General features: G+C 39.2%; 2 protein-coding genes across 4 annotated transcripts in view; one reads left to right on the plus strand and one right to left on the minus strand.

The window, feature by feature from the left end:
* Nucleotides 1–8,425, plus strand: part of nexmifb (neurite extension and migration factor b) — a 59,936-nt gene extending 51,511 nt beyond the window's left edge. Inside the window, exons 3-4 of one of the 3 annotated variants that reach the window (XR_003404366.3) lie at nucleotides 785–5,994; nucleotides 8,179–8,425. Coding sequence is in view for 2 of the 3 variants with exons in the window: in XM_026940778.3 (XP_026796579.3) it covers nucleotides 785–4,809 (4,025 nt within the window). In the remaining variant the exon portion in view is untranslated. Of the gene's footprint in view, nucleotides 1–784 lie in introns of all 3 variants that reach the window. The other 2 variants (XM_026940778.3, XM_053235495.1) reach the window with 2 other exon arrangements.
* Nucleotides 8,426–8,509: 84 nt separating this feature from the next.
* LOC128318605 (piggyBac transposable element-derived protein 3-like) lies at nucleotides 8,510–11,218 on the minus strand. The gene is made up of 2 exons (XM_053235496.1): nucleotides 10,996–11,218; nucleotides 8,510–10,368 (listed from the first exon to the last, which is right to left on the minus strand). Exon 2 carries the CDS (start codon nucleotides 10,251–10,253, stop codon nucleotides 8,832–8,834), a length of 1,422 nt encoding a protein of 473 aa, XP_053091471.1. The 5' UTR covers nucleotides 10,254–10,368; nucleotides 10,996–11,218; the 3' UTR covers nucleotides 8,510–8,831.
* Between the last annotated feature and the right edge of the window lie 7,266 nt (nucleotides 11,219–18,484).

An 18,484-nucleotide genomic window follows, 5' to 3' on the forward strand; every position in this document is an offset into this window, starting at 1 on the left:
AACCATCGAATCTGGAGGAACTTGAGAGATTCGCCAAAGAAGAATGGGCCAGGATTCCTCAAATGAAGTGTCAGAGACTTGTTGATGATTACACTAAACGACTGCAGGCAGTTATCCAGCAAAAAGGATACACAATTGACTATTAGAATGTGGGGGGCTAATAATTTTGACTCTGGTAGTTTTTGTGTTTTGTGTAATATTTTCATTTCTGTGTGGAATATGAAATAATGTAAGCATCCAAAATAAAACTAGGATGTCTAAAAAAGCTGTGTTAATTTTTTTTTGCTCTGGTTAAAAGCACTTTTGAAATACTTTTAAAACAATGACTATTTTGTAGGGGGGCTAATAATTTTGTCCTCAACTGTATATATATATATATATATATATATATATATATATATATATATATATATATGAAGAATCAGGATTTTAACAAAGCCCTTACTAAGTGGTTGCTCTATTACATATTCTTAATTTTTTTTTTCCTGGTCTCAGCCTTGTTGTTGCAAACCAATAAAACCTTTCTTTCTTTCTTTTGCTTTGTTGCTTGTGTATGTACACTATCTGCTTTAGCTAATACAGATGACTTATTCAAAGCAAGCATGCAAGCATATATCTTTGGATATATCTTAGCATATAGCTTGCAACCTTTGATATACATTATATGGCCAAATGTATGTAGACACCTACCAATCACACCCAAGTGTGCTTAAATAACGCCATTATTTCTTGGTCATATCTATATTGTGTAGTGCTGATATTATGTTTTTCTTTCTTTGTGTAGGGTCATGTGAGCTGAGAGGTAACCTAAAGCTGTATGGTGCTGCAGAAAACACCTTCCCCCTATCCTCCTCAGTTGCTGTATTGAGTGCCCAGAGAGGTGGTTCAGACGGCCACAGAGTAGCATTGGCATTAAGAGAGTACTGCCTCCCAAGCCCACCCTCACCACAGACTCTAACTGAGACTCCTGAGCAACCCACTGATGAAACCAGCAGCTGTGCCATATCCCTCACAGCTTGCGTTACCAAGGATGTAAATCCCTGGTCCCTGTCAGAGGACTGTAATAAACCACCCCTCACCATGATGGAGCCAATGGGGATATCTGGAATGACAGAGGACTGCCTAATCCAGCAAAGCCGCACTTGCCTGGGCTGCATCATTGAGACTAAGGATGCACTGGATAATGAGCCCATTATCAATCTAAAAATGACTGACATGAACCGTGAGTATGATGCTTGCTCCATCTCCAACATGCAGTGTATGGGCCTCAGTGAAACAGGCAATTGCTCGGAGCAGCTTTTGGCTGACCAGCTTTTGAGCTTTCCCATGCCTAAATCCCAGATGGGGGAGAAAAAGAATTTAGATAAAACAGAAAATGACCCAGATCAGACATCCAGAAACATGTATGAAGGCCTTCTGCTAGACAAATGCAATGGAGAAGATAGTCTGCTCCCCAGTTCAAACCAGGACTGGGGTTACATCGAGTCCTTTATCAGTGAGAGCAAAATGGAGTTGTTGGACCTATGTTCAAAAAATGAGCTTTCAGTAAACCTTTTCTCAGAGGAGGATGTGGATAACTATATGTTTGACGATGACGATGATTCTGCCCTGAGCAGTGACATGTGCTCACTGAAAATCCGCTATGAGTCTTTCCAGGACAACATGAGGGAAAAGACAAATGTCCTGCAGGAGGAAACACAGTTTAACTTTTTTCCCAGTGTCCTGGTAAACTCCACAAAAGTAGAGGGTAGTGTGGTAAAGAGGAGTGCAGATGACCTCTTACCTAAACCTGAAGACCTTGCACTAGAGAATGAACATAAAGAAAATGGCAGTGATAGCTCCTTAGAGAGGGCATCTGATTACAGTCCAAAAATTAACTACTTTATTGATTCTAGCAATTCAACTGAAGACTCAGAGGACTATAGTGATGACAGCTCTAGCACTGGGTCCTCCATTGACACTTTTCATGAGAGCAAAGAGAGAAACTTATTGTCACGAAAGAATGTTTGCTCTTCCAGCCCTCTAAACTACGGATTAAGAGCAAAAAGAAAAGTCAGGTACAGTGATGACTACCTTTATGATGTTGACTCGATTGAAAGTGAAAAAAACAATGAAAAGCGTGAACAGACACCTTCTGGTCCAAGACAGGAAGAGGATGATGACTGGTGCCCTAAAAAGAGAAGAAAATCTTCCCGCAAAGAGCCACCCATGATAATCAAATATATTATTATCAACAGGTTCAAAGGAGAAAAACACATGTGTGTAAAGCTCTACAAAACTGATCCAACAGTCACGACTGTAAGTTTAAATGAGAACAAAATTAGTGAATATGAAAAACTGGCTCCTCTGAAGGATTTCTGGCAGAAGAAACAGAGGGAGCATGAAGAACAGCTTAGACTGCATGCAGAAGATCAACACAATTTTCATCTTAATGGCCAGAATCGATCGTTTAGTTCTAGCCCTCCCAAAAGGAAATATAAGCTAGCAAACAGACTTAGGATTCAGAGGATTCAAGCTGTGCTGCAATCACCTCACAAGCAGGGCTTCTCTTACTCTGATCTGAGGCAGGAATCTGGCTCTAAAGAAGAGACAGCTCCCACAGCAAGACCTTTAACAATATCAAACCCCAGTTGTTCAAGTACATTAGACCCAAATGACATCATACACACTGTTACCCCAAAGAGCAGATCACAAGAGAGGGAGGAGAGGAGAATAGGAAATAAATTGGTCAGAATCCGAAAATTCAAAAGCGAAGCAAGGCTCAGAAGTGAGAAAATGAAGAAATTTGAAGAGAACAGTGAAAGCAAGACAAACAAGACTGAAACATGTGCTGTGACAGAAAATAAGGACACTGTAGGGGGTGGGAACGAAACAGAGATCAACTCAGCTGCACACAGTCCTCAGAGTCAAACAGCTGAGACCACTGAAAAAATAGTTTTCATGTCTAACACCTGCTCTTATAACAAAACTACGTCATCTGATGATGTGGCCACAGGTATGTCTGTTATCCCTGGAGGCTATCTGCAGACATTATTGGAAGCCTCAGACTCCTTGGGTGGCTCTGGTGGCTCTTTTTTTCCTCAGCAGAACCCCAGGCAACAATCTCTGGGTCTCTCTCTGGAAGAGCAGCAATTTGCTTCTCTTCAGCTGGCCCAAAGCTGTGTACTCTCCCCACCCTCTGAATCAGAGCTCCAACAGTCTCCTCAGAACTGCCCCAGTCTCACCCAAATGTGGCATACCCAGCTTGACCCAAATCAGCAGTTCACTACGGATATCCCTGAGACAGCAGTCTTGCCCAACAACTTCCCTAGTACCATGTCTTTGCCAATCTCAGAGAACCTTGCAGTTCCAGGGTACAGTCAGTTGGGGCTGGATACCAACAGAATGCTTTATGAAAAAAATTACATGCCTGAGCAGGCACTGCCATCTGATTCAGACTTCCAAGCATGTCAAGTTCCCAATATGGAAGGCCAGCTACAGTTTCAAAGAGGGACACTGCACAGTGACAATGGAAGGCTCATCAGTTTTGACTCAGTTGGCTCGCTGTCAGCTACTTCTAGCAATTACAGCTCTCTAAGTCTCAAGTCTTGTGAGAAAGATGGCGAGAATGATGTGAACGAGAACTTTCTGGCCCACTGCAGTCCCAAACTGGTGATTCAGCAGAGCATTGATGCAATCACACCACTGAGGGAGTCAACAGACTTGCTAGATATCTCCAATTTCACTCCTGATAAATTTAGACATGCATCACTGTCAGAGCTCTCACCTCCTGAGACACCCAACTTGTCCCCGCAGGTCACATGGCGAGAGTTGAAGATATTGGGAAATCCCAAGGTTCTCCAGAATGGGTCTGAGCTGACATTGGAGGGTGCTCAAGAGGTGAAATGGAATTGCAACATGACAGAACACCAAGAACACCTGGCTGGATTTGCAGTAGATAATAACCAGTATCAGTTGCACAGTTCTAATAATGACAACCATATAACCCTGGAAAAGAAGTCAATGAATGAAACTGACTTTGATGAGCAAGGTGCTGACATGACCACTGGGAAAAAAGGCTCAAAGAGGAAAAGCAACAACAAGCAAACTTCAGGACAAAGTGCTAAAAAAAGCAAAGCAACCAAACCAAAAGCTGCAAAGGGAGAGAAGGTCAAGACCCCACGACAGAATTCACGAGCATCCAAAAAGCTGAAAGCCTTACTGGATGAAAAGACTAAAGGCCAACTCGGGGACTCAAAGTGTATGACACACCAGCTGACAGATAGCAGCTCTGAGGACTGGCCAGGAATAGGCTGGTCAGAGACCAACAGTTACACGGATGACCAGCGAGAGTTTGAAGAGCCGTCCAACATCCTTTCTAACATAGTATCAGGGATGGCTGAAGTGCAGCGTTTCATGATGACCTCAATTGAGCCAATATGGGGCCCTGCAACAGACATCTGTTTACCCTCAGAGGCAAATAGTCTAAAGTTAAAGACTCTCAAAATCCTGGCAGGAACCTCATCTGAGCCCAAGAAAAAAGGTGCTGTGTCTGCTGAAGGTACAAAAGGCAAGAAAGGAGGAGGGAAATGTGGCAAAAATCAAGCTAAGTTCAATGCCTCACATCCCCTTTTCCCCCAGTTGGCTCTGGGCTGTAACATGTTCGATAAGTCTAATCTTGGGGTACCAGGCATAAATGGACCTGCACACAAAAAAATGTACCGTCACAAAACCAGTGCAAAATTCCCTCGGATTGAAAACCTTAAAGGCAAGCGGGCCGACCCAAATAAGGACATAGCATTGATGACCTCATTTGAAAAACTGAGGTAATATTTTGTAACTAGCTGCTGATGCACGTTCCTCACTTTCCCCCACTTCCCGCTCAGCCCTCAGTCCCTGGCATACCCGCACTGACTCAAAGCCAGAGATGCATGGAAATTACCCACCCTTCTTACTTTGGTCCTCTGAAGAAGATATAGATATCTTGCATGAGAAACTACATGTACTTACAAACTACCTATTGAGTGATTGTGCAAGGCTTGATTGAGATTTTAACCTACCATGGCTGCATTTTCTTCATGCTTTTGCAATTTTTCCTTGTAGTTGTTTTGGTTCTTTTTGTCTGAAGATAAAAAAAGCCCTTCATAAATGCAATGTGTCTTCTTGGGAGCCATTTTTTAAAAGTGAAATTTGCTACCCTAAATGTGTGTTATTATACTTCTTTGTTTGAAACGTAGCTATTTGGTTAAAAATGCTGTTGTGTAAATTAAGCTCCCCAATTAGGTTTTGTATGCAAAACAAGATGACCTCGTCTTGCTCTCTCCCCCATACTGCCTGACTTTTTCAATTCAAAATGCTCATCCTGCTATCTTGGATAAGCAACATCCTTTGTAGGCCCTAAAAACGTCAATAGCACATATTGGGACCATTTTGTATCAAAGACATATCAGATTAACATTTTGTCCTATTTTTTCTTACTGATGGCATGGAATTATAATTTTATTCTTATGCTTTTACTATGCTTTTACAGGAGTATTACTGGAACTTATCTTAGAGGGACATTTCTAAGCCATGGAAACTCACTTTTTTGGGTGTCCCTGTACAGAAATGCACTATTTAATGACAACATGAATTCTAAAGATCAATGTGCCAAATGTAAACTCTGTGCAAATTTATTATCAATATAAATACTGGCTGTTGAATTTACTATTCATAAAATTTTGGCCATACCCTTTCAAGACTGTGAGAGTTAACATTCCAGATTTTTCCTCTTTTCTTTTGGGATCCTATATTGTGAAGAGCACCTGCAGCTGACAGTGGTACATAGCCACTCACATAACCAAAACAACAAGACTGAACTGTCCTCTTTTTTTTTCACTGACTTGCCAAAATCAATTTACCTCAGCATTATGTGGCTTTGAATATAAAGACAAACAAGGAATGATGAAAAGCACAGAAGAGGATATGGACACTGTCCCTTCTGGATAGACAAGGACAACATATTGACATTAAAGGGTGAGCATGATAATGATTATGTGATTCCTTTTACTGAAATTCATGGGAATGCCTGTTTCAAGTTATTTCAAATGAGTGCTGAAGTTAAAAGGAATACTTTGGGAGACATTCACATAATTCACATAAATGTCTACATGCCTCCAATGAAGGTTCAGGAAAGATTAAAATGTACAAAAATAACGGAAAGATTAAAATATTTGGTGTTCAGATTCTGCTTCGGGAACTACATGGCTAACAAACACATAATAGAAGCATATGAGCACTAATTTATGAAGGTCTAGAAGGTTATCCATTGTTATTTTTTTTTTTCAGTCCAGTTATCTCAAGATAAAGACTTATTGTTCACATAATCATGAGGTAGCAAATTGTTTTATGGAGACAATAAACTGGTCGGTTAGACTTGGAGATACATTTTTAGGAAATTTCTTAGAAATCTTTAGGGCACAGTGGGTAACCTGGCTGCCTCTCAGCCCCAAGGCCTTGGGTTTGAGTCTGAGCTTGGGTTTGTGTATGTGTAGGTTTTCTCGTTTCCTACTCCTCCAAAAAACATGCAGGTAGGCAGATTGGTGACACTAAATTGCTCCAAGGTGTGACTGTGTGTGCATAGTACTCTGCATCTTGTTATATTTTAACAGCTGTGGGAGCTTTATGCATTAACAATGCTAGACACAACAAACTGTTTCGTAGCCAGTTAACTTCCATGGCAAATGCCTGAATGGTATATATAGAAAGCTAGAAGCAAGTTGGTTGAAAATATAGTTTGAGCATTATTTTTAAAGTAAATACTTATTTTGCTTTTGGCGACACTGCAATATAAAAAAGTATTATTTAGCCAACAGTATTGGTCATGGTGTCTGAGGCATGCATTTTGCCTTTATTGGTTGATAGTGGGTGGTAGTAATTGGCGATCATAAACTTCTACTACTTATTAGCCTAATTAGCATTATACCAATGCAAAGCTAAACAAAGACCAGTTGCATTTGAAGTATGTAAGGCATTTAAAGTACACAGATTTTAATTGTACTGTATGTGAATTAGATTTTTCCCCCTACTTTGCATATTACATATCTAACACAATCATATTTAATCTAATAATGTGATATATCTAATATCTTATCTAATAATCTAATAATGTGAACGTCCAGCAATTAAATGGTCATTAACATCCATATATCATTTACATATACACATACGCACAACTTGTACCTGAAATATTTTACCATTACAGATTTTTCCCCAGTGATTACTGAAGTACAGTGCAGTTACTGCCTGCATTTTGTGTATCCGAATGGAATTATTGTGCACTAGGTGAATTATTAGGTAAATGTGGCTTGGGCTTGAATTTCACCTGTGAAGCTTTTGCTCATAAATGCTTACTGAAAACAGGTCACACTTGTTAACATCTATGAATGTCAAGAAATTTGCTTGGTTGTATAGGAGATAGTGCATTTGGTGATTCAGTTCACTTGGGTATTGGCTAACTAAGCCAAGAATCAGGACCTATTTCTACATATTTACAGATATATTCACTAATATCCGAGTTGGGGATTGTACGGAATTAAACACTGACCTTGAATCATCCATTTAACACCCACCAGCCGCTTTAGTAGGAACACCTGTACTCCTGCTCATTCATGCAGTTATCCAATCAGCCAGTCATGTGGCAGCAGCGCAATGCATAAAATCCTACAGATTTTTTTTTTTCCTACAGGTCAAGAGCTTCAGTTACAAAATGTTCACATGTTCACATGTTCACAAAATCCCAGGAGATTTTGCAGTTTCTGAAATACTCAGCCCGCCTGGCACCAAAAAGCCAAATCAAAGTCACAGAGATCACATTTTCCCCCCATTCTGATGTTAGATATGACAATTAACTGAAGCTCTTGACCTATATCTTCATGATTTTATGCATTGCGCAGATACCACATGATTGGATAATTGCATGAATACAGGTGTTCCTATTAAAGTGGTTGGTGAGTATATGTGTATGTCTTTGTATTTATTCACATCTGATTTAAAAAAATAAAAATATTCTAGAAAAGATAAGGGGACAAGGGACATGGGACATGGAAAATGCCTTAATGCCTAAAAGTATGCTCATTCATTACTGCAACATTTTTGCAACATAACATTTTTTTGCTCAGTTTTGCTCTGTGTCCTTTTGCCTCTCTCCATTTTGTCTAGCATGCCATAATTAAGGACCAGGACATGCTGGTGAAGAAAAAAACCGCACATGGGCTATCATGCCCTCTTGCCTGCCTTCTTTCATTTCTGCCTATTTTCAACTGAATGTACTTCTTTGAGATTTGTACAGTGTGCCACTGTTGAGCTGCCTCTTCTTACTGGTGCTAAGAAAGCAAATCCCTGATATGACTATATCTAAATATATATAGTTATAAACAAGAGAAAACCCTAATCCTCTCTATATCCTCCTGAGACCCAGAAGAAAAAAGTTTTCAATATTTAGAAATTTTTTAGATAATTTAAGTATTGTGGTTGAAAGAAACATGTTACAGCAAAAAAAATTTCAAAAATTTTATTTATTTATTTTTTATCATCTGTCCCTTGAAGTGGACATCAGGTCTTTTTTGATCACAGAATGTAATGAATGTAACGTATTCATTTTCACGCAGATTTCTGTTAAAATTTCTTTTTTCATGAACTGAGTCAAAACATGAACCGATTCATGAACTGAACAGTTAGATGAAGGAAGCACATATGAACACTAAAACATTATTTTAGGAATTAAATCTCCTAGTGGAGCTTTTTGATTAAACTGCATTCCGCACACTTGATAGTCACCTAAAGCTGGGTTGTCATACACGGCACTAAACAGATCATGCATGGTACAACAGGAAGCAGTTTTTTGTCTTTGAAACACACAAAAACATGTTACATTTAATACACTTGATGAATGTTTTCCCTTTGCATCCTTCTCTCCTGCACCGTGATGCATGTACTGCCTCTACCATCTTTGGCAAATGGAGCGCCCCATATTTTTTGACATCATCACTGGGCTGTGGTTCAACAGGCCTCTTCTTCTTTGCTGGAATGTACTCTTCATCATCAGTGCTCATCTCATCATCACTGGCCATCTTGTGAACCTGTTGACCTTGACTACTCTGTGCCTGAGCAATCATTTCTTCAGCCAGCAGCAGCTTGAAGTCAAAATACTGAAGTCTCTCCTTCTCTGGTCTCCCAGAGACCTGGTGGTCTGACCTGTACTCGATCCAGCTGTTTGTGGCCGCCAGGTCAAAGAAATGCAGGACCGTACGGATGGTCCATTTTCTTGTGCGGCTTGACATTGGGTAAAAGCTGATCATGCGGTCGCACAAATCAACTCCACCCATATTTTTGTTGTACTCAGCCACAACAGCAGGTCTAGGCACAGTTACATGGCACTTCTCTTTTGCTGACCATCTCAGGCAGCTGTCCTGGGGCTCTATCCCATGGACACTGGAGGCCATCAGAATTGCCTTATTGTCCTGCCACTTCGTCACTGCAACCTCTAATGGTTTTCTGACAACCATTTCAGATGCACCTTTTCCTTGTTTTTTTAGTTTGGTGTCATCTGACATCTTTGACTTGCACAGTGCAGGGATTCTATTTTTCATAATGGTCCCTGTTCCCAGGAGACCATTTGCTTTCAACATATCCAGTACTTTGATAGAAGTGAAATATCTGTCAAAGTACAGGTGTGTTCCTCTTGGAAGAGACTGTGCCATCCGAGCGACTGCATTCCCTCCGATTCCCAGCTGCTGGTCAGTGAACGTATTCCGGCCCTTGTAAACTTCAAAATCCAGCACCAGACCATTGGGACTGGCAAGCACAAATGCTTTCAGTCCTGTGGGATTTGGTTTCCCTGGCACAAACTGCCGTACAGGACACCGACCTGTGAAGGGTATCATCTGCTCATCTACACAGGCCTTCCCTGGTCTTGGCAGATTGAGGCAGCCTTGTTGCACTCTGTTTAAGAGAGGTCTTACCTTCCAGAGGGGATCATTCTTTTTCTCCTCTGCAGAGACATCAAGATCATTTGTGAGTTTGATGGACTGCCTAATCTTGAAGAATCTGTCTCGACTCATTGAATTGGCTATGACTGGGACCCTCGTCTTCGCTGCCCAGTACATCCGGATCCTAGGGTATCCGAGGCATGCCATGTACATAGATATGCCAAAGAAGGTTTTCAGCTCCTCTGGAGTGGTTTTAAGGCTGCCTCCAGAGATGAGCACCTCCCGCTGGTTTGTGTGTTCTGACATTTTCTCAAAAACCTGGTTATCTATGTACTGTTTGAAGTAATCAGAGGGCCTCCAGTCTTGGTGGTTGTGGCCAGCATTGTCTTGCACAGTGTTCTCCTCCACAACAGGGTTGAAACTTAATTGATAAGGAAAGGAGAGGTATAGTTTAATGCACTTTTAGCAAATGTATTATTAATTATATAAATCAACAAGGTCAATAGCTTGCCAAGTCAAGCTTTTAACTGATTGTGTACTGTACATTTGTGTGCATGTAACTTCAACTAAAAAGGCTCTCATTTCCTTTTCTAGACACTGTAATACCAATATACTTCAGAGCCCTAGCTTACACATTGCTTCTTATCCATAATGGACAGCGGGTGTCATCACTTTGTCCCTGCTCAGGCTCCTCAAAAGATGATATGTCCTCCTCTGAGCTTTCACCTTCCTGCTGTACTGTCTGGCCCTCCTCTACCTCATCTCCTGACAGCTCTAAATCTGAATCCCCTTCCACAATTCTAAGTAAAATCCTTTCTGCATCACTCAGCCCTCTGCTTCCTGAAGAATGGAAATTGGTTCAAAACAGGAGTTAGTAAGCCCTGGTGTCCACTACAAAGGACATTGAATAAAAGTTATGTTTTGAAAGGGTTAAAATTACTGTACATTTCTGAAATCTTACTAAACTGAAGTCAAGACTCTCATGTGGAAGAAACAATTTGATTATTAGCAAGAGAAACATAATATCTGCAAAAAATTGATCATTTACCTCCCTTGGTGCCATAAAATGTGGAAGCTGCAATGGCTGCCATTTTGAAAAGAAAGTCTGTGTGCTCTGTTAGCCACACCCCCACAACTGTGGCATCACTAGAAAGCCCAGGATGTCCTCTTGACAGCACAGTAGGACCCAAAAAGATTGCATTAATTGTGCTTGACTTAGAGGTATCAGACTCCTGTCCCCCACGGAGGACAAAAATGAATTGTTGGGTCTCAGGAGGTTATGAATGTATAATATATGCTTATGTTCGATGTATCCACACCATAATTATTTGACGTTAATTGGATTACTTTTGGATTGAAAAGATTATTGAGCTTTATAAATATTGTCTAGAGTTGATATTAGAGGGATTCTTAACAAACTCTTGACATAACAAAAAATACTGTATATTTTTCTCCGTGCCAATTTGTAACATATTTTGTAAGTGTATATTTTTCTTAGAAAGTGCTGTGAAGTATTAGTATGTGTGAGTAACCTTTTTTGTGCCTATGCAGGCAGTGAAAAGGATGGATAATAAAAAGGTTTCTGGTTTTAAAAACCAAAATATCAAGTAACCTAAAAAAAAAAAAATTATCGACATTTTTGTTGGGAGTTTTGTACAACGAAATTGACCTTGTTGTGGGAGTATTGTGTTATTGTGAAAAACACAAATACATAATTGAAGAAAATGAAGACAAAAATCTAATTTGTGAACTACTTGCTGTTTTATAGATTTTTTCATGTAAATTATTCTAGTATTTTTTGGTTTATGTTGTAACTGTTGGAAAAGTTTTAAATATTTGTGAACCCGCCTGTATGGTGACAATGTAATATTGGTAACTTGCTGAGTTTTGTAATAATGTTTATGGAGTAAATATACAAATTAAAATGAGATTTTGAATGCTGCTTTTGGAAATTGTCAAACTTTGTCCTGTCACTATTTTTTTAGCTGCCTGAATCTTCTTAGTTGCTTGACTTGTAGATGGCAGTTCACATGCTGTTCTTAATCATAGGCCTAATGAACATTTGTTACGTGGGTGCACTGTATGCTTTTTTTTTTTTTTTTTTTTTCCCCATTTGCCTTGTTTGCAGCATTAGGAATTAACTAGGCAGTTGTAGGTCTCCAGAACACTTCCACTCTGGTCATTTAACACAATTTGTAAGTTCTCAGGTCAACATCTGGCTTTGAATTGAAAAGTTGAAAACTAACTTCTGTATTTAAAATCATTGTGTAGGCTTGTGCCTACATAAATTACACATAAATTACAGTCTATTTCCACCAGCCAACAAAAGAATTTACTTTAAGGCATTTTTGATTAGAGAAAAAAAACGGAGAAGAACTGGATGAACAGTAATTATTATGAAAGTGTTTCTTTTATTTACATGATTCACCTTTTTTTTTATTGGTTTCTGTAGTTTTCCAGATAATACCTCAAATTATGGAACTAGCATGATGCAAACTGCATGCATTCTAAAGCTGCTGAGTTCCACTCATGACCCGGAAGTTCATATCAGCTACAGAAAATGAGCCCCAAATATATGCAGTGGCTTGCATTAATATTCACCCTTGCGAACTTTTCTACATTTTGTAGTGTTACAGCCTGGAAGTGAAATGGACTTAATTGGGATTTTACCATTTGATTTAAATAATATTTCTAATATTTGAAGGTGCAAAATATTTTTCCTATGACACAAAGGGTAATAAAACAAGAAAGCAGACATTTGTTGTTTGCATATTTAAATCCTGATATTTTGCCCAAACTCTGTCAGACTGGAAGGAGACCACTGATGACCAGCAATTTCAATCTTGCTACAAATTTTCAATCAGATCTCCTCAGGCTCAAGTCTCCTGCAGACCTGAACCGGTTTTCTTCTAGGATTGCCCTCTGTTTGGCTCCATCCATCTTGTCCTCAACTCTGACTAGTTTCCCAGGCAATGCTGATGAAAAGCACCCCATAACATGATGCTACTACCAACATGGTTCAGTTTTGGCCTCAACAGATCCTTAAAGCCCAGCTTTATGTAGTGTCTGGGCTAGGGTTGCCCTATGAACAGCTTCAGAGTTACCCTTGGCCTCTTGGTTACTTTTAATGCCCTCCTTACCTGACCACTGACTTTTGGTGGACGATCTGTAGTTATGCCATAGATTTTGCTTCTGAAGTTTACCTGACCTCTTATCTACAAATCTATACTTGAGCTAAAAAAAAGTATTGAAATGACCCTTTATTACCTAGTGTTTTTCAACCTATTTTTTTGATCTGCCACATCTGTAATGTATATGTGATTACCACATATGAGAATTTCAACATTTCCCTATACTGAGGAAAATAACAGAAAACCTGTTTACCGCAAACTCACTTATAATGGAAGACTGAGAGCAGTTGCTGAATTCCTTAAATAAATGCTAAAAATATGTGATTATATAAGAGGAAGTCAAAGCTACATCTTACACTCTAGCAGTTAAAGCTTTTAGGATGAGAAAGACATGAGAGAATGTCTTAACAAAATTGTTCTTCTGTAGGTTTATCTAGGGCCTGACCAATAACAAACAATTGTCACTGATACTGATTTTAAGGAGACAAATTAAACTGTCAGAAACAGTAGATCTACAGCTCACTGTCTGGAGGCTCCAAGTGGTGCCGATGTTGATAAACAAGGATGAACATTAATAAAATTTGCCTTGCAAAATGGGAAAAATGCAGAAACACACAAAGGAATTCCTTCTGGTAGCAGTTCATTTTGTTTCATGCTAAAGTTTAGAAGAAATACTGTGTATATGTAATCTCACATTTAAAACAGATGCAGTAGCTGGTCAAGAGAAGTACAAGAGGGTGTATTAAACAATATTGGAAAGCAGCCTAGATGTTAGGTAATCTTAAATACTTGCTGATGTATAGAAAACAGCCTGGGTTACCTGAGTAAGAAGTAAGAAAAAGAAAGGAATTAAATATATAATAGGATATAAATAAAAATGCCAATTTTAGAAAAAGCATGTCTATTAGGGGTGTAACCAATTACTATGTATGTATGTATATTTTATATATATATATATATATATATATATATATATATATATGTACGCTGCTCAAAAAAATTAAAGGAACACTTTGAAAACTCATCAGATCTCAATGGGGAAAAATATGCTGGATATCTATACTGATATGGACTGGGTAATGTCTTAGGAACGAAGGATGCCACATCGTTTGATGGAAATGAAAATGATCAACCTAGAGAGGGCTGAATTCAAAGACACCCCGAAAATCAAAGTGAAAAAAATGATACAGCAAGCTAGTCCATTTTGGACTCATAATGGTACTCAGTAGTTTGTATGGCCCGCACGTGCTTGTATGCATGCCTGACAACGTCGGGGCATGCTCCTAATGAACCTGCTCTCATCTGTGAAAAGCACAGGGCACCAGTGGCGGACCTGCCAATTCTGGTGTTCAATGGCAAATGCCAATCGAGCTCCACAGTGCCGGGCAATGAGCACAGGGCCCAGTAGAGGACGTTGGGCCATCAGGCCACCCTCATGAAGTCTGTTTCTGATTGTTTGCTTAGAGACATTCACACCAGTGGCCTGCTGGAGGTCATTTTGTTTGGCTCTGGCAGTGCTCATCCTGTTCCTCCTTGCACAAAGGTTCAGATACCGGTCCTGCTGATGGGTTAAGGACCTTCTACGGCCTTGTCCAGCTCTCCTAGAGTAACTGCCTGTCTCCTGGAATCTCCTCCATGCTCTTGAGACTGTGCTGGGAGACACAGCAAACCTTCTGGCAATGGCACGTATTGATGTGCCATCCTGAAGGAGTTGGACTGCCTGTGCAACCTATGTAGGGTCAGAAAAGTTGAATAGGGAAAAAAATGTCAGTGGCCTCCATCTGTAAAACCATTCCTGTTTTGGGGGTCGTCTCATTGTTGCCCATCTAGTGCACCTGTTGTTAATTTCATTAACAGCAAAGCAGCTGAATCTGATTAACAACCCCCTCTGCTACTTAACTGACCAGATCAATATCCCAGGAGTTTAATTGACTTGATGCTACACTCTGATTACAAAGTGTTCCTTTAATTTTTTCCTTTAATCAGTGTATATGTGTGTGTGTGAGTGGACAACATGGCTCGATTTATTCCCACTGGGCCTCATTTATCAATCTTTCAGTAATGTTGTGTGTAAATGTTTGCATAAGCCAAACCAAACTCAAATTAACTGCAGAATTTGAATATGTTGAGTAAAGAGTATGTTGCGTGACTATGTTGATCACCTGTAGTGTGAAGCTCATATTTAATGACACCAACAAAACTCCATAAAAGGTCAAGCTCTCAGATGGCAGGAAACATGAAACATCGACTACTAAATGGTGAGAGACAAGGCAGAAAGGCAGAAGTGGAAATTATTTTGACTCACTTCTATGCCAATAAAAATATTTAGCAGTATAACAGCACCTGAAAAGGTCAAAATCTAGATATAAATTACAGGTGAATAAGGTGTGAAATAAGAAAATGGTGTAACATGAAAGCGGAGGAGAAAAAAAAGATCTACACTGTACCTGGTTGATCATGAACACCAGTTATGTCACACAGGGAAACTGTTATTTTAAAATTGTTTCACGTGTCTTAGTGATTGTCCAAAAGTAATTGGACAATTGTCTGCTCAGCTATTCCATGGCAAGGTGTGTGTTATTCCTTCACTATTTTTAAGCGGATTAAAGGTCTAGAGCTGATTTCAAGTGTGGCATTTGCATATAGAATCTGTTGCTGTTAACTCTCAATATGAAGTCCAAAGAGCTGTCACTGGCAGTCAAGCAAGTCATCATTAGAGACCACTACAACCCTGTCAAGACTAAATTTTTTGGTACAAAGTTTGAAAGATAAATTAGATTTAACTAATTTCACTAGACTATAGTCTCAGCAAGGGCTTCAGGTGCCTGTTGGAACGTGTGTGCACATTCATGAGGCTAGACTGTCATTTCTAGCTGTTCATCAGCCCACCCCAAACCTGTCAATCACCTCATCAACCACACCCTTGAAACTATCAAATAACTCCTATAAAACATTTATCATAATGAAAAATATTAGGGGAGATATCAAGGTCAACTGAACTTCTAAAAATGACAACACCATTCCTGAAAATAATTTGTAGTTATTTAAAATGTAACTTTCGCTTGTTTTCCATTCAATAACGTGAATGGGCATGGTTAAACACTGTACTGAGGCCAGCCACTAGAGGGTCTCAGAGATATTTTGGCTTCACTTTTAAACCCCTGGTATGATATCCACTAAAATACACAGTTTTTTGGGGCAACACAATGCCACTATCTGTATAATACAATTTTGAACTGGAAGTTCAAATCCGACAGGATATTTTTTTAAATAACAAAATGAAAGCCTACCACATTGTCCCTGAAAACATTGTTAAAGACTGCAAAAAACAGGGCTGCTGGAAAAAGAAGTCATTTTTCATTCACAAAATATAACAACAAATAGCAATTTGCAGAACATTACATTATTCAGCTCCTGGGGCAATGGTGGCTCGTATATAGGGACAGATGGGACAGATCCTCACCAGGTATATCAGCTGTTCAACAAATATTAATATTAATAAAGTCTTCATTCAACTCACTGAACTCATTCAAATCATTTTAAATTCCAATGAAATAGTAATGATCTCTTTTGTGTGACCAACGATTTTTAATTACTGATATTTGACAAATATTCACCAATGTTCTTTTGCACGTTATTGTATTACAGTTTTAATTTATGAATTAGATTTATTTATTATTAAATACATTTATATTTTGCCATCAGTGTACAAACAATGATGGCAAAAAAATAAATCTGCCAGGAAGAATGGGAGAAACTGTTCAAATACAGGTGTGCAAGAAGCTGCACATCTGTATTTGCTGTCAAATGTGCTTCTAGAAAGTACTGAGTGCAGGGTCTGAATACTTATCTAAATGAGAGATTTCAGTTTTTGATTTTTTTATACATTTGCAAAAATTTCAAAAGAATTATGGATTACTGTGTGTATAACATGCTTTCGTGATTCATACCCTGATAGCTCCAGATCACAACCGACACATGCCACATTATACCTGTAGCTTTCAAATGACAACAACCCAATTCTTCTGTGATCTATGATGTCTGCGAAAGAGGCCGCATTTTAGCCATTGGGCATTTTAGCTGACTTTGGAGCTCTATTTCTGGCTAACAATGACACCTCAGGTGCTGCCACAGAGCTCATTATGTTTCAGTTGATCATTATCAATGTCCCTAGTTTTATAAACTTCGTTCATTGAATCAAACTAGTTTTTTACAGAACCAGACCGCGGGAGCCTGACCGCCATGGCCGACCTCCGTGCACTCTCCTGGGCATGTCCTCTCACCTCACCCTGATTGTAAACAATTGCTCAAGGACCAGTATTCAGCAGTAGCTACCACATCTAGTACTAGTTTGAAGGTGTTATATATAGATACATACAACTTTACTAAAAGATTTGTAAATAAGGCCCATTAAACATATACAATTTTTACGTATTGCATACTGGCATAGGTTACCGTTTCCTGTTTTGGATGCCATATTGGTAACAAATATTGTATAATAGACAGTTGCACAAGCGTGCTCTCTGTATCTTTTAACCCTATGAGCTCAACAGAGGTATTTTAAATATGCTATAGAGTTATTATTAAAAATGGGAACAAACGCTAACAGAAGCCTATTGGGGTAGGAATCATGAAGATCGGGGAAGGAGGAGCCGCAGACAAACAGTTAATGACAGGGTTGTCAGGCTAGTTTAAAAGTACTCTGCAGCCGTCAAGATCTTGTTTTATAGCACAAAATCAGAAATAAATGTAATAAATGTCATCAAACAAATGTAAAGTGTAAGTGCATACAGTCTCCATTGCATCACACTTTCCAATGCCCAAATTTTTTGGGATAGTTTCAGGTCTTTTGTGTGGTTTTGAGATGTAAATTTTGTAAATTTTGCTGAACCCTTGTAACTCTGGTTAATTATATTCTTCTCTATTTTGTGCAAAAAATGTGCATATGTACATTTCTGTGCATAGAATGTGATTTATCGAGTCATGCTTGTATGTAAGTATGTGTGTATATTTAGAAGTACTCCTGATATACAGTATGCAGATTGCAGAAACCCCTAGTGGTAGGAAAGCGCAATACCAAATAAACTGATTACAAGGGGCGCCCATCCCACTCAATAACGCCAGCATAATTGACAGAGTATTTGCTGACTATGGTGCTCACAACAAGGGACAGACAGGTGACAAATGAAAAACTAAAATCATATAAAAGGCACGTAAAGATTGATTGGGATGACGCAGACAATAATTGATCTTGTTTTGTTCGATCATTTGATACACGCAGATTTACGCAGGGAATGTGTTTTTAAGGATTGCAAGAACCTTTTTGCTGAGAGTGATTAATGGATCATAAGTCGATTTCATTTGCCCAGTGCCACTTCATCTCTGTCAGCAACGAGTGCACATCAC

Source organism: Pangasianodon hypophthalmus, chromosome 7, assembly GCF_027358585.1.
Source record: "Pangasianodon hypophthalmus isolate fPanHyp1 chromosome 7, fPanHyp1.pri, whole genome shotgun sequence".
NCBI lineage: Eukaryota > Metazoa > Chordata > Actinopteri > Siluriformes > Pangasiidae > Pangasianodon > Pangasianodon hypophthalmus.

Bases quoted from the DNA above. Each gene is read 5' to 3' on its own strand.
- LOC128318605 (XM_053235496.1), bottom strand. From the start codon at position 10,253: ATGTCAGAACACACAAACCAGCGGGAGGTGCTCATCTCTGGAGGCAGC.